Below are 27,116 nucleotides of genomic sequence, written 5' to 3' on the forward strand. Positions count from 1 at the left end.
ACTTGTGATGAGAGTAATAATAATAATATGCTATCACTACACACTTCAAGATGGCCCTAATACACATTTTGTCAAGTGTTTGTGCAGGTTCCTGATAGTAGTTTTTAGTTTTACATATGATACTGAAGTTATATGATTTATATATACTTCTGGTGATATACTCTGCAATGCTTATTCACAGATCTTTCTCTGTGCACATTGTAGTACATCCTCCTAGTTGATAAGTTGTTTGGTCATTTTTTTCCCTCCTTTTCTTTATATTGCTGTGCAGTTGTCTGAAATGAATTCAAACGATCACTTTCCCATCCACATTTGCAGTCTATTCGTCTTGCTGGAACCTCTGTCATCTTCCTCATTAATTTAACATCATTCACCAACTGCAATATATGGGATTTAATTTCTTTTGGCAGGTTATTATGTAAATCAGAAACAGCATTATTCATGCACTGGTATCTGGAGGTCTGTACTCCCACAAGGAAGGTTCCTTAATGCTGGAAAGGGACTCTTGATCCAAGGGATTGGACCTGAACTCCCTTGGATCAAACCTGAATACCTTGCATTCTGCAGGCACTATATGACCCCTATGGGCTTAGTGCTTCCCCAAGTAAAATTAATAAATTTTCTTGAGTGACATTTTACCACAGTTGTATGCTGGTTGTATGACTTCTGGTGAATACTGATTCCATGTTTATGGTCCTGCAAATCATTATAAAACCACTTGTATTGTATGGGAGATTACCACCTCAGCAGCTTCTTGTAGTGCCACTCTTAAGTAATATATCTACACCATCCAGGTCTTCTGGTAGACTTTGGGTTATTTATTACAGCTCAAGCTGAAAGTTGTAGGACTAACCCTGATTACCTCCCATTTCTCCCAGGTGCTGTCATCACTATGGTTATAGTGCCCCTCCCCATGAATTTAACTCTCAGATGCTTATAAGTCATGACTGCTGTTAATTTATTTGCACTTGACTCATTCAGTGGCTCCTTAGAAGAAGTTAACTTGATATATTTACGTACCCCCATAATCACCCTGTGGCTGGTAGTCAGAAAATTAGAGATGAATTATTACTATTACACTCTTAGAGGAGTGCTAAACCTGTAGGGGTCATACAGCACCTGGGGAAATGGAAGGCATTCAGGCTTAATCCAAGGAAGGGGAGCACAGGTCCAATTTCTTAGATGAAGAGCCCATGATTGGCATTAAGGAACCTCCTGCCCCTCTGGGGAAGTTCCTTGATGCTGGTGAGGGGCTCTTGATATAGGGAATTGGATCTGTGCTCCAGTTCCATAAATTGTCTGAATACCTTTGATTCCCCCCCCCCACAGGCGCTCTATAATCCCTACGGGTTTAGCGCTCACCCATGATTATGATAGAAGGAACCTCCCAAACAGAGCAGTACTTAAGGTCAAGGAACTAGGTCTCAACATCTGTTTAAATTAGTGCTAATGAAATAGTTACAAATTTGTCTTCAGAATAATAGTGATGAGTGCGTATTCATCAATTCAATCACAAAAAAAACATAATACGTAACCGGTACATATTAATGATTTAATGTGCTATGTGCCGATATGGGTTTAGTGCTTAGTTTTGATTGTAATAGCTACAAGTTAATTATATTAAGTTTGAAGGATGGGAGCTCAATTCTTGATGTATGATCCAGTTTCTATGTGGGATCTATTGCATTTTATGGCTATAATAAACTGCTGTCAGTGGCTCGATGAACAGGGTAATCATCATAGTTTGTGGAAGAGAATGCCATGTGGTTAAAGCATCAGTCCAGCTTAAAGCACAATGCATAACTTCAAAACAAAGTTCTGATTGTATTTTATTAAGGTTCCTAGGAATGGGGGAGGGGAGAATATAAGAGACAGTGATTGGACAGACACATTTTTTCTCGGTGCAAGGAAGCGCTGCTGCCTTACTTGACATACATGTACATTGTGCATCAGATTCATTTGAGGGTCAGTTCCAGTTTTAAAGATCTATTTGGAGGAGTGCTCACCTGTGGTAAAATATTTATGGGGAAGCACTAAACCCATAGGGGTCATATAACACCTGGGGAATAGGAAGCATTAGGCTTGATCCAAGGAAGGTGAGGGCTGGTTCAAATAAAGGGACCTCATCAGAGGTATTGGTATCTTGTCTTACATTCGAGCCAAGACTCATCGTGCCACTGGATCCTGTGGACTGCACCTACCTGTTGATGACTGTGCTATTTCTGTACCTTTGTTTTCTTAGTCAAAACGATCATTTCCTTTAGGGGGAGTGCTAAACACACAGGGGGTCATAGAGTGCCTGGGGGAATGGAAGGTGGCTTTCAGACTCAATCCAAGAAAGGGGAGCACAGGTTCAAATTCCTTAACCGAGAGCTCCTCACCAGCATCAAGGAACCTGCCCTGAGGGGCTAAGGTGATCAACCCCAGGTCCCAACATGAGTAAGTTTATTTAGACACAGGTACACAAGTACAATTGTCAAGTATAGCACAAATTGCCTAGGATACCCAAAAAAAAAGTCAGTGACTTCATTTCCATTATAGATGGAGAACTGGTAGTATGACAAAATTAAAGCTAGTAATATAATAACTTGGCGGTGGGTATTGAGAACTTTCAGAACAATAGACCCTCAAAGAAGGTTCCTTGATGCTGGTGAGGGGCTCTTGATCTAGGGAATTGGATTTGTGCTCCAGTTCCCTGAATTAAGCCTGAATACCTTCCACATCCCCCCCACAGGCGCTACATAATCCTACGGGTTTAGTGCTCCCCTTGATAATAATAATCAGAACAATAGAAATAATGCCAGTAGTGACACTTACCAAATCGCTAGTGTTCCCTCATTTGGAATACTGCTGTGTTGATGGCCCTGTTCAAGGCAGGAGAAATATCAGAACTTGAACAAATATAGAGATCATTTATAGCCCACATAGAGCCAGTAAAGCATTTAACCAATTCAGGGTCTGGGGTGTTGTTCTATGTCTTTAAAATCAGGGTCAGTGCTGAACTTCTATGTCAAAATTCTAGCGGCTTCAAATTTAGTGCAAGAAGGCTGGTAGGCCTACATATGAGAAACTGGGTTTTCGTGGTCAGTGTGTGCAGTAAACAAAAAATTGGGGCACCCGCAATGCATTGCAAGAACTCCACCTCAGTATGCCTTTTTCACCATGCCTCGTGGTAGGAAAAATCTCACTCCCCATCGTATTGGGAATCTCTTCCCAAGTGACAGTTCTAACAGAAGTGGATCTATGTAGGCCCAAATTTACTGGTCACAGCTTATCTGAGTGAGCTGAGCTCATGGCAACCGACAGTGGCTTCAAAGCCACCTTATCTTTTATGGACAATGTATGGTGTATGTACTTTACACAATGAGAAGCATTTCTTTTATTCATTGGAACCATGGCTAGGGCTAAAAGTGAGCAGGTTATCACAATAAATGGAGAAAAGGAAATTGGAATGACTTGTGCAGCAAGTAGCGCCACAAAACAGTAGTGGCAGGTTGGTATGGAGACCATGGAAATTTGAAATTATGCTAGCTGAAATTAGTTCTGGATTACTGATTGCTAGATTAGTGATGGCCAACCTGTGTAAAACAAATGATCTATAAAAAAAAATGGAAAAATAGCAAAAAATTATAAGAAAATCTTAAAATGCAGGAACTTCCTGTGGAAAGCAATCATGCTGCCATTCAATGGTCACAAAAATTAGCTTAAAATTTATCTCTAAGTAATAATCATATTTCACTCATTCTTCTCTTGTAAACCATACCATGGGCGGGGTTAGAACCCGCGATCAAAGTTATAAAACTCCAGACCGATGCGTTAGCCACCGGGCCAGCTAGCCACAATAAGATTCATCCAGCTAAGTATATTTATACACCATTGGAAGGTTAGCATAAGCACCACTGTGACCACAAATGAAAGTTTTTACAGATGAATCTGCAACTAGCGTGGCCATGATACTCTAGCTCAAGTCCCCTCAAAGCCGTCAACATGATTCACGAAATCGTAATGACATGATTGCAAACAGGGTTAGAACCCGTGATCAGAGTCATAAAACTCCAAACTCTCTGACTGTGTGTTCTAACCCCACCTGTGGTATGGTTTGTTTACAATCGTGTCATAATTTCGTGAGTCATTCTTCTCTCATACTTTTAAAATTAGGGAGAATTTCTTAGCAATGTCATTTTTTTCAAAATCACCATCACCGAGAGCACATTAATTTTAGACCCTACAGCAGTTAAGTGTTAAGGAATATTTTGACTTGTGTATATTACTCAACACCCATAGGCATAAAAAATATACACAATAAAAGCAAGGATAAAATCAACAATCAACAAAAGAAACACACATCAACATAACACAAATATATCATGCAAGTTAAAATAGCCAGCATCAATTAAAAAAATCAATAAATTGTCAAAATGACTCGAAAAAAGTTCCATGAAGTGTCTACAGGCACCTTGGTAATTATATAAAATCATGACAGAAACAGAAAAACCTCAGTCAAGGGCAAACTGTTAAAATATGACCCCATAGTCACTGGCACATCTAAAGCTACACACGGCAGATGACAGGAGCACCCGTGTCCAGGTGTGTGTGTCAGATCCTCAGTTGACACATTTGTCTTAAAGTGACAATTACTGTTGGAGGGACAAACATCATCTTGATGAGCTCATTAAAGTGACCAGCATTGGGGAGAGAACACAAACTTCTTTTATTCCACAACCTCATTAACCTTTTCACTCTACAGAGCCCAAAAACAAAACTGCTCACATTGTCCACATTAAAAAAAAACTCACGATGGGAAACATGGAATTATGCAGATGCAAATTTAGTAGTTAGGTGAAATTTATGCATTGGTGATTTTGCAAACATTGAGTCCCATTTTAAGCCAATTCCACTGTTCAATTCAACTAAATTCTTAGATATATTGCTAATATGCCTTCCAATTTATTAACTGAGCACAAGAAAATGCCCATTCAACTATTAAAACTACACTATACAGTACACAGAATTTTGTTTGGATAATTTTATGCAAAATTAAAAAAATTCCAATTAATAGTCCAAAATAAACACTGTAGATATTACAGACACTAAAACAATATTTCCGGCCATACTAGTATGGCTTACGACCCAGGGTTTTTGAAGTACTAGTACGCCTAAATTCTAGCGCCCTCAAATCTAGTGAGAGAAAGCTGGTAGGCCTACATATGAAAGAATGGGTCTAAGTGGTCATTGTGCACAGTATAAAAAAAATCCTGCAGCACACAGTGCATAATGAGAAAAAAAAAAACTTTGACCGTGTTTTTGGATTAAAACAGCGACTTTGCACTGTATTTTCAGATGGTATTTATTGTTGTATTCTAGTTTTCCTGGTCTCATTTTATAGAATGGAAGACATATTACAGAAATTGAGATGATTTTGACTGGTTTTACAATGAAAAGTACCTTGAAATTGAGCTCAAAGTAACAGAAATGTTCGATTTTTACCAAAGTTCAAAAGTAAACAAATCATGCCAAGCGTCCAATACACACCAACTGGTGAGTCTAATGTTCTTTCACAAGTGCACTGATATTATTTATACCATTTCTACACTAATGCAGTAGTCTGCATAACAGTAAATCTTGTATTTTTTTGTGAGAATAAAAATTCAGTGGAAAGCAAAAGAATGTAAGAGGGGTATGGGGATGTGACAGAGGAAATGTTATTTTAGTGCCAGGAATGTCTTGTTTATTCTGGACCCTATTTGGAAATTGACATCTTTTGAAATTTGTGTGAAATTGGCAAAATTGCTAAATTCTGACCACTCCATTGGATAGTTGAAATCGGTAAATGGGTGGTTTCTTGTACTCATCCGATAGAAAAAATGGAGTTCTAGCAAAATAGTTATGATTTTTATTGACAAGTACACTGGAATTGGCTGAAAATAGGGCTCAAAGTGGGCAAAATCGCCGATGCGTAAACATCGTCGACACCGCTAACTTCGCGAGAGCATAATTCCGTAAGTTTTTCATCAAATTTCATACTTTTGGTGTCATTATGATCGGGAAAAGATTCTCTATCTTTTCATAAGATTTTTTTTTTTTTTTTTTTAATTTGGCTGATCCTGAGAACAAGTCTCTGAGGGGGCCTGTCGACCCTGAAAGGGTTAATACACTTGCCTTCCATTTTGAATTCACAAAAAATTTAAGTTTCATCCTATTTCTTGGATAACAAAATATAATCAGGATGGGTCATGGTTTATGGCATTTCAATTATAATTCAGACCTAGTAAAAAATCCATAAAATAGACTTGGTGTGTAGTGGGGCATCACCCATCCTTAGAAAAATTGAATATTTCTGCTAATTTATAGCCAATTTCAAGCTACTTCTCATCATGGAACCAACCAAAATCATCTCTATTTCATTAGTATGTCATTCTATCAAATGATACCAAGGAACCTCCAGTAAAATTATAAAAGAACATCCATGGAAACACCTTGAAGTCACTTTTAAACCAAACACATGGTCAGAGTTTTCCTTTTCCCATCATACACTACAGGAGGCAGAATTTTTTTATACTGTGCACACTCACTACATAGACCTATTCTATTATATCTGTGTCTAAATTTACTGCTCACAGCTTATATGAGCGAGCTGAGCTCATGATGTCAGTCTACATAATGGACTTTGGTATCAATAACTTAGTTATGTGACTGAAAGAGTTAAGGTGACCAGCATCTGGGAGAAGACACAAACCTTATAAAAGTGACCAGCATCAGGCCAACATAAATCACTCCAATAATAGATATACAAAATGTTTGTCACATTCAGAAAATATATCTCAGTACTATACCTTCAATTTGGCAGGAAAAATAATGAATTATTAAAGATCTATAAATGCTTGGTATTATTTAATGAAACTTTATAATACATCATTCTATAGCTTTTATTTTTAAATGTATTTCCATGATCAAGAAACTCTCACAGCGAGGAAAGATTCACTCGCCAGAGACTCTCGTAATGAGGAAGGATTCACTCACCAGACTCTCATATTGAAGAAAGATTCACTCACCAAGACACTCACAGTGAGGAAAGATTCACTCACCAGAGCTGGTTTCAGATAATGAAGTCACATAATATTTGCAAAATCTTCTATTAATCAAGATTTTCAGTGATCAAACATATAATGCAACAAATGCAATATTTTATAAAAAGCAAATAAAATCCCTGGATACTTAAATATATTTACTGTAGAGTGTACCATGACCTGCTTTCAGCCTACTCTTGAAGTCACATTAATGATACTGAAACATACTCTGCTGCTGATTTTCCACTTGTGTTACATGAAACATATTTAATGTCTGTTGTGCTGTGTTGTCACTGTCAGGAGCAGCAGCCTCAAGTGTGTGGTATTCTCTTCCTGATGTGTTATCATCCTGTGGTTGTTGAGTGGAGGTTTGTTGCAACACTTGTGTCTGCTGGTGAGTATGGTTGTGGTGTTGCTGTTGCTGCTGCTGCTGCTGCTGTTGTTGTTGTTGTTGTTGTTGTTGTTGTTGCTGCTGCTGCTGCTGCTGTGGAGGGTGAGGTTGCTGATGGAACTGTGGAAGACTAGAAGTTGTTTCTGTTGCTGCAGTAACAACCTGAGCTTCAATGTCACATTTCTTCAGCTTGTGTTGCTGTTGTAGATGTTGACGAACACCTTGCAACCATCTGAAACAAATTTCATATAAGCAAATATAATAAATAATCTTACTATAAATTTTGGAATAACACTAGTACTTGAAAAGGGAAGAAATAAGCCATAACAAATTATGAAGTGCAACATTTTATCTAGGAGACCTAACTCGAGAGAAAAAAAAATAATATTTAACAAAAGTATCAAACCTGGGAAGTTGAAGATAATCTTCACATAGTACACATTCAAATTCAAATTTTTTTTCTTACATGGTACATAAAAGTAAGGTAATTTACTTGTAATAAAATATTCATAGTCACAAAAGAAAGTGACTATTATGCAGTGTATTTAAGGCAAAGTAAATGTCAAGTGTCATGTAGTACACAGAAGAGTAATACATCACATGATAATGACTCCTCTGTGTTTCACAATATTGTATTCCATGTAATACATCACATGATAGTGACTCTTCTGTGTTTCACAATATTGTATTCCATGTAATACATCACATGACTTGTCCACAGGGTCCAAGAATTTAAAAAAAAAAAAAAAAAAAATTATTTTTCCTTATGAAATGGTAAAGAATCTTTTCCTGAAAGTAATAAAGTAATCTTGCTACTCCTACTTACACTTTGGTCACACTTCACAGACACGTACATGCATAAATATATACATACATCTAGGTTTTTCTCCTTTTTCTAAATAGCTCTTGTTCCTCTTTATTTCTTCTATTGTCCATGGGGAAGTGGAAAAGAATCTTTCCTCCGTAAGCCATGCGTGTCGTATGAGGCGACTAAAATGCCAGGAGCAATGGGCTAGTAACCCCTTCTCCTGTAGACATTTACTAAAAAAGAGAAGAAGAAAAACTTTATAAAACTGGGATGCTTAAATGTGCGTGGATGCAGTGCGGATGACAAGAAACAGATGATTGCTGATGTTATGAATGAAAAGAAGTTGGATGTCCTGGCCCTAAGCGAAACAAAGCTGAAGGGGGTAGGGGAGTTTCGGTGGGGGGAAATAAATGGGATTAAATCTGGAGTATCTGAGAGAGTTAGAGCAAAGGAAGGGGTAGCAGTAATGTTGAATGATCAGTTATGGAAGGAGAAAAGAGAATATGAATGTGTAAATTCAAGAATTATGTGGATTAAAGTAAAGGTTGGATGCGAGAAGTGGGTCATAATAAGCGTGTATGCACCTGGAGAAGAGAGGAATGCAGAGGAGAGAGAGAGATTTTGGGAGATGTTAAGTGAATGTATAGGAGCTTTTGAACCAAGTGAGAGAGTAATTGTGGTAGGGGATCTGAATGCTAAAGTAGGAGAAACTTTTAGAGAGGGTGTGGTAGGTAAGTTTGGGGTGCCAGGTGTAAATGATAATGGGAGCCCTTTGATTGAACTTTGTATAGAAAGGGGTTTAGTTATAGGTAATACATATTTTAAGAAAAAGAGGATAAATAAGTATACAAGATATGATGTAGGGCGAAATGACAGTAGTTTGTTGGATTATGTATTGGAAGATAAAAGACTGTTGAGTAGACTTCAGGATGTACAGGTTTATAGAGGGGCCACAGATATATCAGATCACTTTCTAGTTGTAGCTACACTGAGAGTAAAAGGTAGATGGGATACAAGGAGAATAGAAGCATCAGGGAAGAGAGAGGTGAAGGTTTATAAACTAAAAGAGGAGGCAGTTAGGGTAAGATATAAACAGCTATTGGAGGATAGATGGGCTAATGAGAGCATAGGCAATGGGGTCGAGGAGGTATGGGGTAGGTTTAAAAATGTAGTGTTAGAGTGTTCAGCAGAAGTTTGTGGTTACAGGAAAGTGGGTGCGGGAGGGAAGAGGAGCGATTGGTGGAATGATGTGAAGAGAGTAGTAAGGGAGAAAAAGTTATCATATGAGAAGTTTTTACAAAGTAGAAGTGATGCAAGGAGGGAAGAGTATATGGAGAAAAAGAGAGAGGTTAAGAGAGTGGTGAAGCAGTGTAAAAAGAGAGCAAATGAGAGAGTGGGTGAGATGTTATCAACAAATTTTGTTGAAAATAAGAAAAAGTTTTGGAGTGAGATTAACAAGTTAAGAAAGCCTAGAGAACAAATGGATTTGTCAGATAAAAATAGGAGAGGAGAGTTATTAAATGGAGAGTTAGAGGTATTGGGAAGATGGAGGGAATATTTTGAGGAATTGTTAAATGTTGATGAAGATAGGGAAGCTGTGATTTCGTGTATAGGGCAAGGAGGAACAACATCTTGTAGGAGTGAAGAAGAGCCAGTTGTGAGTGTGGGGGAAGTTCGTGAGGCAGTAGGTAAAATGAAAGGGGGTAAGGCAGCCGGGATTGATGGGATAAAGATAGAAATGTTAAAAGCAGGTGGGGATGTAGTTTTGGAGTGGTTGGTGCAATTATTTAATAAATGTATGGAAGAGGGTAAGGTTACCTAGGGACTGGCAGAGAGCATGCATAGTTCCTTTGTATAAAGGCAAAGGGGATAAAAGAGAGTGCAAAAATTATAGGGGGATAAGTCTGTTGAGTATACCTGGCAAAGTGTATGGTAGAGTTATTATTGAAAGAATTAAGAGTAAGACGGAGAATAGGATAGCAGATGAACAAGGAGGCTTTAGGAAAGGTAGGGGGTGTGTGGACCAGGTGTTTACAGTGAAACATATAAGTGAACAGTATTTAGATAAGGCTAAAGAGGTCTTTGTGGCATTTATGGATTTGGAAAAGGCGTATGACAGGGTGGATAGGGGGGCAATGTGGCAGATGTTGCAGGTGTAGGAGGTAGGTTACTGAAAGCAGTGAAGAGTTTTTACGAGGATAGTGAGGCTCAAGTTAGAGTATGTAGGAAAGAGGGAAATTATTTCCCAGTAAAAGTAGGCCTTAGACAAGGATGTGTGATGTCACCGTGGTTGTTTAATATATTTATAGATGGGGTTGTAAGAGAAGTAAATGCGAGGGTCTTGGCAAGAGGCGTGGAGTTAAAAGATAAAGAATCACACATAAAGTGGGAATTGTCACAGTTGCTCTTTGCTGATGACACTGTGCTCTTGGGAGATTCTGAAGAGAAGTTGCAGAGATTGGTGGATGAATTTGGTAGGGTGTGCAAAAGAAGAAAATTGAAAGTGAATACAGGAAAGAGTAAGGTTATGAGGATAACAAAAAGATTAGGTGATGAAAGATTGGATATCAGATTGGAGGGAGAGAGTATGGAGGAGGTGAATGTATTCAGATATTTGGGAGTGGACATGTCAGCGGATGGGTCTATGAAAGATGAGGTGAATCATAGAACTGATGAGGGGAAAAGAGTGAGTGGTGCACTTAGGAGTCTGTGGAGACAAAGAGAGGAATGTATGAGAGTATAGTTTTACCAACGCTCTTATATGGGTGTGAAGCATGGGTGATGAATGTTGCAGCGAGGAGAAGGCTGGAGGCAGTGGAGATGTCATGTCTGAGAGCAATGTGTGGTGTGAATATAATGCAGAGAATTCGTACTTTGGAAGTTAGGAGGAGGTGCGGGATTACCAAAACTGTTGTCCAGAGGGCTGAGGAAGGGTTGTTGAGGTGGTTCGGACATGTGGAGAGAATGGAGCGAAACAGAATAACTTCAAGAGTGTATCAGTCTGTAGTGGAAGGAAGGTGGGGTAGGGGTTGGCCTAGGAAAGGTTGGAGGGAGGGGGTAAAGGAGGTTTTGTGTGCGAGGGGCTTGGACTTCCAGCAGGCATGCGTGAGCGTGTTTGATAGGAGTGAATGGAGACAAATGGTTTTTAATACTTGACGTGCTGTTGGAGTGTGAGCAAAGTAACATTTATGAAGGGGTTCAGGGAAACCGGCAGGCCGGACTTGAGTCCTGGAGATGGGAAGTACAGTGCCTGCACTCTGAAGGAGGGGTGTTAATGTTGCAGTTTAAAAACTGAAGTGTAAAGCATCCTTCTGGCAAGACAGTGATGGAGTGAATGATGGTGAAAGTTTTTCTTTTTCGGGGCCACCCTGCCTTGGTGGGAATCGGCCAGTGTGATAAAAAAAAATAAAAAAAAAAGTATGAAATTTGATGGAAAATTGAAGAAATTACACTCGCGAATTTTGCTGCTTCAGTGATATTTACGCATTGGTGATTTTGCCCACTTTGACTCCCATTTTAGGCCACTTACTGTATTCCAGTCAACCAAATTCTTAGCTATTTTGCTAGTATTACTTCTATTTTATCGAGTGAGCACAAGAAATCGCCCAATCAATTATTTCAACTAGCCAATAAAGTGATTGGAAATTGGTAATTTGGCCAGTTTCACACAAAGTTCAAAATATTCCAATTTCAAATAGGGTCCACAATAAACAATGCAAGCATTCCTGGCACTAAAATTACATTTCTTCTGTTTATTAATTATGTTTCCAGGCTTTAAAAATGAATTCCATTTTTATTTTTTATTCACACCAAAAAAATAGAAGATTTACTGTTATGAAACATTGTAATAATTGTATAAATAATATCAGCTCATTTGTGAATGCACATCAGACCCACCAGCTGATGTATATTAAATGCGTGATGTCATTTGTTTACTCTTTAACATCGGCAAAAATAAAAAATTTTCACTACTTTGAGCTCTGTTTCAAGCCATTTTCAGTACTAAAACTAATCAAAATCATCTTTATGGAACGTATCTTCCATTCTATCAAGTGAGACCAAGAAATCGCGAATACAACTGTAAAATACATACGAAAATACACTTCAAAGTAGTAGCTGCTTTAATCCTAAAACACAGTCGAATTTTTTTTCTCTCATTATGCACTGCGTGCTGTAGGATTTATTTTATATGGTGCACACTTACTACATAGATGCATTCTCTCATATCTAGGCCCAAATTTACAGCTAACAGCTTATCTGAGTGAACAGAGCTCATGATGTAGAATTACGGCTTGGACCTTGGCTTCAAAGCTGCAGAACTATGGTAAGGACCCTCAAAGGGTTAACAATGATTTATTCCATGTAATACATCACTTGACAGTGGCTTTATTTTGTGTTTAACAATGATTTATTCCATACAATACATCACATGATAGTGGATTTTTGTGTTTAATAATAATTTTCTATTCCATGAAAGCTACATTTTTTATACTGCAATGAAAAATAATGTTTGTTTGGTATGTTTATGTATCATACAAGAATGGACTAACTGCAACTGCTGTGGCAATAATTTTTATTTTTTTTTCAACATGTTGGCTGTCTCCCACCAAGGCAGGGTGACCCAAAAAAGAAACACTTTCACCATAATTCACACAAAATCACTGTCTTTGCAGAGATGCCCAGATATAGCAGTTTAGATATCACTCCAAACAGCCAATATCTCAAACCCCTCCTTTAACCCCTTAATTGTCCAAATAAAGATCTACGTTGTTACTGCTAGCACTTCAAACAGATAATTTTATTTTTCCTGTCTCCAAATTTGGTATCATTGACCTGGGATGCCTGGTCAGCATAAAATGGGTCTTAACACTTGGTGTGTGCAGTACTAAAAAATCTGGGACCACTTAGTACCTTGTGGGAGCACCAGCTCAATTGAGTGCCAGCTAGAGCAAATAGCGTGGCAAACACCAGGGATTTATTGATGTCATGTCATATTAACACTCCCCTTTTAAAAGGAAAGTGATGTTGACCTTGAGTTTAGTGGCTTTGAGATGGATGTGGCCACAAGTGGTAGAGGAAATATCAAAAACCTCGATAATAACCCATGTGCAACATCCTTTCATTTCTGATACCACTGGTAGTGTCATCCTACCAGAATGTCCTATGACCTAAGTAAAGAGAAATAGCTCTGGAACATGTGTAATACATGTTCAGCAGGCCAGCCAGCCGACTGGGTGGTCGGCTGGGTGGCTAGGTGATTGACTATGGCTGTCTCTATCTCTGTCTCACAGGTAGACAAATAGAATTATACATAGTGTAAATTACCTAGGATAAACCCAAAAAATCCAGACAAAGTGCTATACTGTGCTTGTAGATATCAGGCATAATAAGCATGCCTGGCAAGTTATATACATTTTCACTTGTTCAGGAATCAAACGTGACGACTCTGCATTGTGCGTAATACAAGTTAGTTCATGAGCGAATATCTCTGGGACAGATAGAGAGACAAGCAGACAGAGAGACAGAAAGACTGATAAGCAGAGACAGAGCTAGACAGACAGACAGACAAATATGTTTGTGTGTAACAGTGAAAACAAAGCCAGGGCAGTGCACAATCAAGTGTCACTCCACTGCTGCACTGTCAGCAAGCCTCACTACAACATGCTGCATGCCAAGCCTCACTACAACATGCTGCATGCCAAGCCTCACTACAACATGCTGCATGCCAAGCCTCACTACAACATGCTGCATGCCAAGCCTCACTACAACATGCTGCATGCCAAACCTCAGTACAACATGCTGCATGCCAAGCCTCACTACATGCTGCATGCCAAACCTCAGTACAACATGCTGCATGCCAAGCCTCACTACATGCTGCATGCCAAACCTCAGTACAACATGCTGCATGCCAAACCTCACTACATGCTGCATTCCAAACCTCAGTACATGATGCATACCAAGCCTCACTACAACATGCTGCATGCCAAACCTCACTACAACATGCTGAGGAATACAGAATTTGCAAACACAAGGTCAGATGTTTGCTTTTTTTTTTTTCAAGTAATGGGTGGGGAAAGATTTTTTTTATATTCTGCACACACCCATTCTCTCTTACATCTAATCCAAAATATACCATTTGCACTATAATGGAGGCTACTTTGCTCAAGATGTAGATCTACACGGGATACACTGGTGTCAATAATGTAGATCTACATAAGCAACACTGGTGTCAATAACATAGATCTACATAAGCAACACTGGTGTTAATAATGTAGATCTACATTAGATACACTGAAAGGATAAAGAATACATTAATATTAAATAAAATACTGCAGTTTGTAAGTAAATATTTTAAACCCACCGGAACCACTTGCCACAGAGGCGACACTTGTACTTGGATTCAGCACTGTGAGTCTGCATGTGTTTTTTAACACTGTCATGCCAGGAGAACTTTTTTCCGCACAACTCGCACATATAAGGCTTCTCGCCGGTGTGGATTCGCATATGCTCGTTGTAGTGTGCTCGATGATAAAATCGTTTTAAGCAGAGTTCACATTGAATGTTATACCTAAAAAAAAGAAAATATATCATCAATGAAATTTAAAAGTAAATGAAACCTAGCCTACTGTTATATGCATCAAAATGGGTCTAAACCTTAAATATGAGGCGTTTCTTGGTAGATAAGAATAAACACCGGTACAGCCAAAATTCCAGCAAGTGAGTGAATCAATTCCTTAACATATTGTCTGTCTGTGGGACTACAGAGTGAGCACCCAACCTGGTGCTAAAATATCATACCTCTATCATCCATACAACCTGAGATACAAATTACAATAAGTATCAAAACTTTAGAAGCTTATTCTTTTCTTCTGCACAATGGCTCATACGTGAGCCAAGTTTTATTTAGGGTTGGAGAGAGGGGGTAAAGGAGGTTTTGTGGGCAAGGGGCTTGGACTTCCAGCAAGCGTGCGTGAGCGTGTTAGATAGGAGTGAATGTAGACGAATGGTACTTGGGACCTGACGATCTGTTGGAGTGTGAGCAGGGTAATATTTAGTGAAGGGATTCAGAGAAACCGGTTATTTTCATATAGTCGGACTTGAGTCCTGGAAATGGGAAGTACAATGCCTGCACTTTAAAGGAGGGGTTTGGGATATTGGCAGTTTGGAGGGATATGTTGTGTATCTTTATATGTGTATGCTTCTAAACTGTTGTATTCTGAGCACCTCTGCAAAAACAGTGATAATGTGCGAGTGTGGTGAAAGTGTTGAATGATGGTGAAAGTATTTTCTTTTTGGGGATTTTCTTTCTTTTTTGGGTCACCCTGCCTCGGTGGGAGACGGCCGACTTGTTGAAAAAAAAAAAAATAATATAATTTAATCTCCATGGGGAAGTGGAACAGAATTCTTCCTCCGTAAGCCATGCATGTCGTAAGAGGCGACTAAAATGCCGGGAGCAAGGGGCTAGTAACCCCTTCTCCTGTATAAATTACTAAATTTAAAAAGAGAAACTTTCGTTTTTCTTTTTGGACCACCCTGCCTTGGTGGGATACGGCCGGTTTGTTGAGAAAAAAAAAATATATAATTTAAAACTTTTATGCTGGTTTAACATAATAAATCACCTTATGCCTACACATTGGTCAACAATTTACACTGAGTATAAATGTTAGTGGTAGGTAGTAGGCTGGTAGACAGCAACCGCCCAGGGAGGTACTACCATCCTGCCAAGCGAGTGTAAAATGGAAGCCTGTAATTGTTTTACATGCATGATTTCAGGTACATCTTGCTACTTCTACTTACACTTAGGTCACACTACACATACATGTACAAGCATATATATACACACCCCTCTGGGTTTTCTTCTATTTTCTTTCTAGTTCTTGTTTATTTCCTCTTATCTCCATGGGGAAATGGAAACGCGTGTTGTAAGAGGCAACTAAAATGCCGGGAGCAAGGGGTTAGTTACCTCTTCTCCTGTATATATTACTAAATGTAAAAGGAGAAACTTTAATTTTTCCTTTTGGGTCACCCTGCCTCGGTGGGATACGGCTGGTTTGTTGAAAGAAAGAAGATACGTATATAATTTAAAACTTTTATGCTAGTTTAACATAATAAATTACCATATGCCTACACACTGGTGGCCTGGTGGTTAACGCTCTCGCTTCACACGGTGAGGGCCTGGGTTCGATTCCCAGCCAGAGTAGAAACATTGGACGTGTTTCTTTCCACCTGTTGTCTATGTTCCCCATCAGTAAAATGGGTACCTGGGTGTTAGTCGACTGGTGTGGGTCGCATCCTGGGACACTGACCTAAGGAGGCCTGGTCACAGACCGGGCCGCGGGGGCGTTGACCCCCGGAACTCTCTCCAGGTAAACTCCAGGTAGGTAAACACTGGTCAACAATTTACACCAAGTATAAATGTTAGTGGTAGGTAGTAGGTTGGTGGACAGCAACTGCCCAGGGAGGTACTACCGCCCTGCCAAGTGAGTGTAAAACGAAAGCCTGTAATCGTTTTACATGATGGTAGGATTGCTGGTGTCCTTTTTACTGTCTCATAAACATGCAAGATTTCAGGTATGTCTTGCTACTTCTACTTATACTGAGGTCACACTACACATACATGTACAAGCATACATATACACACCTCTCCGGGTTTTCTTCTATTTTCTTTCTAGTTCTTGTTCTTGTTCATTTCCTCTTATCTCCATGGGGAAGTGGAACAGAATTCTTCCTCCGTAAGCCATGCGTGTTGTAAGAGGCGACTAAAATGCCGGGAGCATGGGACTAGCAACCCCTTCTGTATAAATTACTAAATTTAACCCTTTCAGGGTCCAAGGCCAAAATCTGAAGTGGTGCCCCAGTGTCCAAGAATTTTCAAAAAAAAAAAAATTTTTTATTTTTTCTTATGAAATGGTAGAGAATCTTTTTGTGTATGTAATAAAACAAAAAGTACGAAATTTGATGGAAAATTGACGAAATTATGCTCTCGTGAATTTTGATGTGTCAGCGATATTTACGAATCGGCGATTTTGCCGACTTTGACTCCCATTTTAGGCCAATTACATTATTCCAGTCGACCAAATTCTCAGCTATTTCACTAGTATTACTTCTATTCTATCGATTGAGCACAAGAAATCGCCAAGTCAACTGTTTCAACTACAAAATAAAGTGACCGGAAATTGGTAATTTGGCCAATTTAACACAAAGTTCAAAATATTCCAATTTCAAAATAGGGTCCAGAATAAACAATGTAGGTATTCCTGGCACTAAACTAACATTTCCTCTGTTCATTAGTTATGTTTTGAGGCTTTACAAATAAATTCCATTTTGATTTTTTATTCACATAATGAATTTTTATTCACACCAAAAAATAGAAGATTTACTGTTATGCAATATTGTAATAATTGTATAAATATCATCACCACATTTGTGAATGTATATTAGACCCACCAGCTGGCGTGTATTAGACGTGTGAGGTCGTTTGTTTACTCTTGAACATCGGAAAAAATTTAACATTTCCGCCACTTTGAGCTCAATTTCAAGCCATTTCCAGTGCTAACACCAATCAAAATTATCTCTATTTCTGTAATATGTCTTCCATTCTATCAAATGAGACCAAGAAATCACAAATACAACTATAAAAAACATACGAAAAAACACTGCAAAGTTGCTGTTTTAATCGAAAATCATGGTCTCAGTTTTTTTTCTCTCATTATACACAGTGTGCTGCAGGATTTGTTTTATGTGGTGCACACATACCACATAGATGTATTCTCTCATATCTAGGCCCAAATTTATCACTCACAGTTTATCAGAGTGAGCTGAGCTCATGACGTAGATCTACGGTTTGGACCCTGAACGTAAAGCCGTTGATCTACGGGACGGACCCTGAAAGGGTTAAAAAGAGAAACTTTCGTTTTTCTTTTTGGGCCACCCTGCCTTGGTGGGATACGGCCGGTTTGTTGAAAAAAAAAAATAAATGCTAGTGATACATGATAGAGCTAAAAATAAGGCCAGGCCAGCTGGGTACATTACTAGAAGAGTGAAGCGACACCACTAACTTACTGGTACTGTCGTGTTAGTACTCTAACTTGTACCACAACTGCAAGTTTTATTTGCTGCTTCTTACCTGTTTTATTTTTATTGCCCAGACACTTTTTTTTAACCCTTTCAGGGTTTCGGCCATACTAGTATGGCTTACGACCCAGGGTTTTTGACGTACTAATACGCCTAAATTCTAGCGCCCTCAAATCTAGTGGGAGAAAGCTGGTAGGCCTACATATGAAAGAATAGGTCTATGTGGTCAGTGTGCACAGTATAAAAAAAATCCTGCAGCACACAGTGCATAATGAGAAAAAAAATACTTTGACCGTTTTTTTGGAATACAACAGCGACTTTGCACTGTATTTTCATATGGTATTTATTGTTGTATTCTAGTTTTCTTGGTCTCATTTTATAGAATGGAAGACATATTACAGAAATTGAGATGATTTTGACTGGTTTTACAATGAAAAGTACCTTGAAATTGAGCTCGAAGTAGCAGAAATGTTCGATTTTTACCAAAGTTCAAAAGTAAACAAATCATGCCAAGTGTCCAATACACGTCAACTGGTGAGTCTAATATTCTTTCGCAAGTGTGCCAATATTATTTATACCATTTTTTACACTAATGTAATAGTCTGCATAACAGTAAATCTTCTATTTTTTGTGAGAATAAAAATTCAAAGTGGAAAGCAAAAGAATGTAAGAGGGGCCTTGAGACATGACTAATGAACAGAGAAAATGTCATTTTAGTGCCAGGAATGTCTTTCTTGTTTATTCTGGACCCTATTCAGAAATTGGCATGTTTTGAAATTTGTGTGAAATTGGCAAAATTGCTAAATTCTGACCACTGTACTGGATAGTTGAAATTGGTAAATGGGTGGTTTCTTGCACTCATTCGATAGAAAAAATGGAGTTCTAATGAAATATTCATGTTTTTTATCGACTAGTACAATGGAATTGGCCGAAAATGGGGCTCAAAGTGGGCAAAATCGCCGATGCGTAAACATTGCCGAGACCGCTAACTTCGCGAGAGCATAATTCCGTAAGTTTTCCATCAAATTTCATACTTTTGGTGTCATCATAAAAGTTTTTCATAAGATTTTTTTTTTTTTTTAAATTTGGCCGACCCTGAGAACGAGTCTCGGAGAGGGCCTGTCGACCCTCAAATGGTTAACATGCTAACTGTCTCCCACCAAGGCAAGGTAACCCAAAAAAAGAAAGCATTTTCACCATCATTCACACTATCACTGTCTTGCCAGAGGTGCACAGTTACAACAGTTAAGATATCATTTTAAATAGCAAATATCCCAAACCCCTCCTTTAAAGTGAAGGCATTGTACTTCCCACCTCCAGGACTCAAGTCCAGCTAACATGCCTTAATAAAAAGAATGTAACATTTTATTAAAAAATCTAAAACACCAAAAATAGGAAAAATAAAGATGGAGAAATATGATGCACTATTTCCTAATATTCAACCAAGTGTCCATGTTAGTCCACTCAGACACTCAACTTGATCTAGGTGAAAATACTGGAGGCCTTAAAGAGTGCAGACATAGCTCCTTTGCATAAGGGAGGTAGTAGAGCACTAGCTAAAAATAACGGATCAGTAGCCCTAACTTCTCACATCATAAAAATCTTCGAAAGAGTGATGAGACAGCAGATTACAAATTTCATGAACCAGCATAACCCGAACCATCATGGTTTTAGAGCAGGAAGATCATGCCTGTCACAGCTGATGAACCATTATGACAGAATTACGGAGGCATTGGAAGAAGACCAAAATGCAGTTGTGATTTACAAAGATTTTGCAAAGGTGTTTGACAAATGCGATCATGGAGTGATAGCGCACAAAGTGAGGGCCACGGGTATTACGGGGAAGGTAGGCAGATGGATTTTCGGGTTCCTAACACACACAACACAATAAGTAGTAGTAAACAGAGCAAGATCCAGCATCAGCGAGGTCAAAAGCTCAGTGCCCCAAGGCACTGTCCTGGCACCTCTGCTGTTTCTCATCCTTATAGCAGACATAAATCAAAACACCTATCACACTTTTGTATCGTCATTTGCAGATGACACTAAAATAAGCATGAAAGTCACCATGGTAGAGGACACTGAAAAATTACAGGAAGACATAAGCAGGGTTTTCCAGTGGGCAGTGGAGAACAACATGACATTCAATGGTGATAAGTTCCAGCTGCTTAGGTATGGAAAAAATGAAGAACTCAAAAGGAACACTATACAGTGGACCCCCGCTTAACGATCACCTCCAAATGCGACCAATTATGTAAGTGTATTTATGTAAGTGCGTTTGTACGTGTATGTTTGGGGGTCTGAAATGGACTAATCTACTTCACAATATTCCTTATGGGAAAAAATTCGGTCAGTACTGGCACCTGAACATACTACTGGAATGAAAAAAGTTCGTTAACCGGGGGTCCACTGTATACAAAACTCAAGAGGGTCACCAAACAGAATGAAAGGAACACATAAAAGACCTGGGAATAATTATATCAGCTGACCTTTCTTTTAAGGAACATAAGACAAAGAGCATGCCAGCCAGGAAGATGACAGGGTGGGTATAGAGAACTTTCAAAACAAGGGAAATAATGCCGATAGTGACACTCTTCAAATCACTAGTGCTCCCTCATTTAGAATATTGATTAGTGCCGATGGCCCAGTTCAAAGCAGGAGAAATATCAGAGCTGGAACAAGTACAGAGATTGTTTACAGCTTGCACTGAGCCAGTAAAGCACCTAAATTACTGGGAATGCCTTTAAGTCTTGAACATGTACTTACTGGAGCAGAGGAGAGATACATAATAATATACACCTGGAAAGTACTCAAGGGCCTGGTCCCAAATCTGCACACTGCCATAGCAACATACTGGAGTGAGAGATATGGGAGGAAGTGTAAAATAAACCCAGTGAGGAGCAGGGGTGAGGTGGGGACAATAAGGGAACACTGTATCAACATCCAGGGTCCCAGACTATTCAAAATCTTACCAGAAGATATCAGAAACATGGCTGGAACAAGTGTAGAAGCCTTCAAGAGGAAACTGGACAAGTGTCTTCACCAGGTGCCAGATCAACCAGGCTGTGATGGATATATGGGGCAGCAGACCGCCAGCATCAACAGCCTGGTTGATCAGGCAAACACCAGACAAGCCTGGCCCACAGCCAGGCTCTGAGAGTAGTTAAACTCTCAAAACTCTTCAAAGGTATATCAAAGGTATCAAAGGGGCAGCAGTGAGTGGCGAGTGTTGTGACAGCAGCACTGAGTGGCGAGTGTTGCGAGGGCAACAGTAGGTGGCGAGTGTTGTGGGGGCAGCAGTGGGTGGTGATGGTTGCATTCTTCTTGATGGTAGGAGACACTGTACTGGTATTAACCCTTTGACTGTCGCAACCCCCAATCCTGAGGTGTCTCCTGGTGTCACAAAATTTAAAAAAAGGAAAAATTATTTTTTCTTATGAAATGATAGAGAATCTTTTCCCGATTGTAATGACATCAAAAAAACGAAATTTGAAGGAAAACTGACGGAATTATGCTCTCGCAAAGTTAGCGACCTCGGCGCTGTTTACAAATCGGCGATTTCGCCCACTTTGAGCCCTATTTTCGGCTAATTCCATTGTTCCAGTCGCCCAAACTCCAAGCTATTTCTTTAGAACTCCATTTTTGCTATCGATTGAGTACAAGAAACTGCCCATTTACCGGTTTCAACTACCTAATAATGTGGTCAGAAATTTGCAATTTGGCCAATTTCACGAAAACTAAAAAATATGACAATTTCAAAATAAGGTCCAGAATGAACAATGCAGACATTCCTGACTCTAAAATAACATTTTCTTTGCTCATCCAGGCCCCTCTGATATTACTCTTGCTTTCTATTTTGAATTTTTATTCAAACAAAAAATAGAAGACTTACTATTATGCAGACTACTGCAATACTGTAATAATTGTATAAATAACATCAACCCATTCATGACTGCATATTAGAATGGCTAGTTGGACTTTTATTGGACAACGGCATCATTTGTTTACTTTTGAACATTGGCAAAAATCAAACATTTCCCCTACTTTGAGCTCCATTTCTAGGTTCTTTTTATAGTAAAATCAATCAAAATCACCTCTATTTCTATAATATGTTTTCCATTTTATCAAATGAGACCAAGAAAACGAGAATACAACCATAAATACTATACAAAAATAGACCACAAAGTCGGCATTTTAATTAAAAAAAACGGTCGGAGTTTTTTTTTCTCATTATGCACTGCGTGCTCCAGGATTTTTTTATATGGTGCACCCATTCTCTCACATGTGGGCCTACCAGCTTTCTCCTGCTTGATTTGAAGCCGCTAGAATTTATGAGTATATATACGTCAAACACGGTACCTCGTAAGACATATATATACGGCCGCGAGAGTCAAAGGGTTAATGTTTCCCCTCACCTGTGTGCTTGTGTGTCCTGGCTTGTTTACTGGATTTTCTTGTGTTGGCCTGACCCTTGGCCAGTGACAGTGGGTTCAGGTGGTTTGTTACAGTATGGGTAGTGGGCAGATGTAGAGAAGATTCACTTCGATTAGCAGTGGGGTGACAACAAATCTTGGTTGGTATTATTGTATGGATTTAGGTGATTTCTGCAGCTATTTATCTCATTATGGGTCTCCACTTGTGTTAGTGTTATGTGTGTCTTTGCTAGGCCATCACAAGGTTGTCAGTATCCTCCGGTGATCGTAAAACAGAGGAGAAAAGACCATGCTGCCGCTGCCGCAGTATGAATGCAAAATAAAGACTGAACATAAGACAGTGAATGTGTTTCCTCTTTTCTTCATTTCTGTGTCACATTACCTTACTGGGAGATGACTGCTATGTTGATTTTTAACATAGGATAACCCAATAAAGTTAAACAATGTAACTTATAAATTATGCAAATCATAAATTATTTAAAACCTCAGCTGTATGTTACACAAATCTAAAAGGAGATAAAATCTTTAGTGTGTTTTACAAATGTGACAAAAACTAAAACCTTGGCTACATGTTATGAATCTAGAGTGAACTAAATAACATTAGGTGGTTATATAAATTTAAAGCCAAGAAAAATCTTAGCTCTATTTTATACAAATCAAAATTTCCTTCCTTCCTTGTAATGAAGATAATATTACACATTGCAAGGTGCTACGAATCCGTTTATCATGACATATTTTGCTCTGTCTAGAAAGAACTTTTTCAGTGGGCAGTGGCCTGCCAGTTACAGTAGGCAGTGGCCTGCCAGTTACAGTAGGCAGTGGCCTACCAGTTTCAGTGGGCAGTGGCCTGCTAGTTTCAGTGGGCAGTGGGCAGTGGGCAGTGGCCTGCCAGTTTCAGTGGGCAGTGGCCTGCCAGTTTCAGCGGGAAGTGACCTGCCAGTTTCAGTGGGAAGTGACCTGCCAGTTTCAGTGGGAAGTGACCTGCCAGTTTCAGTGGGAAGTGACCTGCCAGTTACAGTGGGCAGTGACCTGCCAGTTTCAGGACTAACTTATCGCAGTTTTAAACCCCCATCCATCTCTGAAAGTTCTGTATAGACAATCACTAAAGTTAAAGATAGTTTTCTTACCTTTTTTCATGCTGTGATCTAATGTGGCACTGTAAAGTTGACTTGTCAGTGAACACTCGCTGGCACTGGTTGCACTCGTACTTACAATCTGCAACACAGTAACCAACATATTTTCTCAGAATAAACCTGACTTTTAAAATCACTATGAAACTTACTGTGTCTTATTCATAGGGTAAAAAAAAAAAAGATTATATACAGTATTGCAACTGGAGTAAATGTGACATAATTATCAAAGATGGTCAAACAATTTGCTGTGAACTTGGTGAGAACACGTCCTGTACGAAATTCAGTCAATGCACTCCTTCAAATAATGGTTTCAATTGATTTGTACAATAGTGGCAACCAAAAGGAATGAAAAGGCACAATACTGTGATGGAACAATACACAAATAACTCACACATATGTTGTTATAAGTTTCTTTCTCAAGTGCTGGATTTGTGTACTGGCTACCAAATTATCTAACTCAGAGACCTTTTCCTCTAGAGCTAGCCTTCCTTAACCCTTCAAGGGTCCAAGTTGTAGATATATGCCTTGTCCACAGGGTCCAAACCATAGTTCTACGCCATGAGCTCAGCTCACTCAGGTAAGCATTGAGCAGTAAATTTGGGCCTAGATATGAGAGAATGGATCTACGTGGTAAGTGTGCACCATATAAAACAAATTCTGCAGAATGCATTGCATGATGAGAAAAAAAAATGCGACCGTGTGTGTGTGGATTAAGCACAAATTTTGCGGTGTATTTTCGTATGGCTTTGACGGTTGTATTCGTGGTTTCTTAATCTCATTTGATAGAAAGGAAGATATATTACAGAAATAAAGATGATTTTGATTGGTGTTAGTACTGTAAATAGCTTGAAATTGAGCTAAAAGCAGTGGAAATGTTCTATTTTTGCCGATGTTCAAGAGTAAACAAATGACGTTACGTGTCCAATACAAGTCAACTGGTGGATCTAATATATGTTCACAAATGTGCTGGTATCATTTATACAATTATTACAGTATTGCATAACAGTAAATCTTCTATTTTTTGGTGTGAATAAAAAATCAAAATGGAATTCATCTGTAAAGTCTGGAAATGTAACTAATAAACAGAGGAAATGTCATTTTAGTGCCAGGAATGCCTGCATTGTAAATTCTGGACCCTATTTTAAAACTAGAATATTCTGAACTGTGAAACTGGCCAAATTACCAATTTCTGATCACTTTATTGGGTAGTTGAAATAGCTGATTGGGCAGTTTCTTGTACTCAATCGATAAAATATAAGTAATATTAAAGAAATAGCTAAGAATTTGGTCGACTGGAATAATTTAATTGACCTAAAACAAGAGTCAAAGTGGGAAAAGTCGCCAATGCGTAAATATCGCTGATGCAGTAAAATTCGAAATAGTGTAATTTTGTCAATTTTCCATCAAATTTGATACTTTTTGTTTTATTACCTTCAGAAAGATTCTCTACCATTTCATAAGAAAAAATAACTTTTTTTTTTTTTTTAAATTCTTGGACCCTGTGGACAAGGCGTGGATCTACGGCTTGAACCCTGAAAGGGTTAACAAGGTGACCTTGTGTTCACCAGGAACTATCCTTCTTTAACAAGGTGACCTTGTGTTTACCAGGAACTATTCTGCCTTAATAAGGAGACCTTGTGTTCACCAGGAACTATCCTTCCTTAACAAGGTGACCTTGTATTCACCAGGAACTATCCTTCCTTAACAAGGTGATCTTGTGTTCATCAGGGATTATCCTTCGTTAACAAGGTGACCTTGTGTTCACCAGGAACTATCCTGCTTTAACAAGGTGACCTTGTGTTCACCAGAAACTATCATGCCTTAACAAGGTGACCTTGTGTTCACCAGGAACTATCCTGCCTTAACAAGGTGACCTTGTGTAAAATTGTCTTGAATTTCAGCTGCCCTCAAGTGCCTGTTACTAAAAGTGTATTAATTACAATGATGACTGTATTAGTGTTGGAAGAATTACTGACAATATGTTAGGTAGAAGGTTGGTAGACAGCAACCACCCAAGGAGGTATTACTGTCCTACCAAATGAGTGCAAAACACAAGCCTGTAACTGTTTTGCATGATGGTAGGCTTGCTGGTGTCTTTTTGTCTCATAAACATGCAAGGTTGCAGGTATGTCTTGCTACTTCTTCTTACACTTAGGTCACACTACACATGCATGTACAAGCATATACAGTGGACCCTCGACTAACGCTATTAATCCGTTCCTGAGAGCTCATCGTTAGTCAAAATTATCGTTAGTCAAGTTAATTTTCCCCATAATAAATAATGGAAATCAAATTAATCTGTGTAGGACACCCCAAAGTATGAAAAAAAAAATGGTTTTACCACATGAAATATTAATTTTAATACACACAAACTGAAGAAGACATGCACAGTTACATGACACTTACCTTTATTGAAGATCAGGTGATGATTGATGGGATGGGAGGAGGGGAGAGTGTTGATGGTCTTAGTGTTTAGAAGGGGAATCCCCTTCCATTAGGACTTGAGGTGGCAAGTCCTTTTCCAGGGTTACTTCCCTTCCCTTTAAATCTCTCAAACCAACCTTTGCTGGCCTTAAATTCACTCACATCACCACTAGTTGCTGGCATTTTTTTAATTAAATTGTCATGCAACTTCCTAGCCTTTTCACATATGATCGCTTGAGAGATGCTATCTCCTGCTATCTGTTTTTCGTTTATCCACACCAATAACAGTCTCTCAATATCTTCGAGTACTTGCAATCTCAGTTTCGAAAACATAGTTGCACCTTTGGCAAGAACAGCTTCCTTGATTGCCGTTTTCTTGCCCACAATAGCAGCGATGGTTGATTGGGGTTTTGTGTACAACTTAGCAATGATCTCTTTCTTCATATCCATAGTAATTCTCACCCTTTTTGCTGTAGGGTTGGCACTAGAAGCTTTCTTGGGGCCCATGGTGACTTATTTTGCAGGTGCAATCACTAAAAAGGCTGTGATAATATGAAATGTTCCGATTGTATGCTTGGAAGTAACCGCGGTGGCTGGCTGGCTTGTAAACACTGGCCAGAAGTGGACGCGTCTCAGACGGAATGAATAGTGTTGGTCGAGTTTTTTAGCGCTAGTCGAGGCAAAATTTTTGCGTTAAAATGTATCGCTAGTCGGATTTATCGTTAATCGAGGGTCCACTGTATATACAGACCCCTCTGGGTTTTCTTCTATTTTCTTACTAGTTCTTGT

General features: G+C 38.9%; 1 protein-coding gene across 2 annotated transcripts in view; it reads right to left on the reverse strand.

The window, feature by feature from the left end:
- Nucleotides 1-6,876: 6,876 nt before the first annotated feature.
- The window catches only part of LOC128704273 (uncharacterized), a 51,410-nt gene continuing 31,170 nt past the window's right edge, over nucleotides 6,877-27,116 (reverse strand). For both annotated transcript variants that reach the window (XM_070102984.1, XM_053799372.2), the window contains exons 7-9: nucleotides 23,898-23,985; nucleotides 14,628-14,834; nucleotides 6,877-7,690 (exon numbers count right to left, since the gene is read on the reverse strand). In XM_070102984.1, coding sequence (XP_069959085.1) covers nucleotides 7,276-7,690; nucleotides 14,628-14,834; nucleotides 23,898-23,985 — 710 coding nt within the window. In that variant the 3' untranslated portion in view covers nucleotides 6,877-7,275. The remainder of the gene's footprint in view (nucleotides 7,691-14,627; nucleotides 14,835-23,897; nucleotides 23,986-27,116) is intronic.

The sequence above is a fragment of the Cherax quadricarinatus genome, chromosome 84 (genome assembly GCF_038502225.1).
Source record: "Cherax quadricarinatus isolate ZL_2023a chromosome 84, ASM3850222v1, whole genome shotgun sequence".
NCBI classification, from domain to species: Eukaryota; Metazoa; Arthropoda; class Malacostraca; order Decapoda; family Parastacidae; genus Cherax; species Cherax quadricarinatus.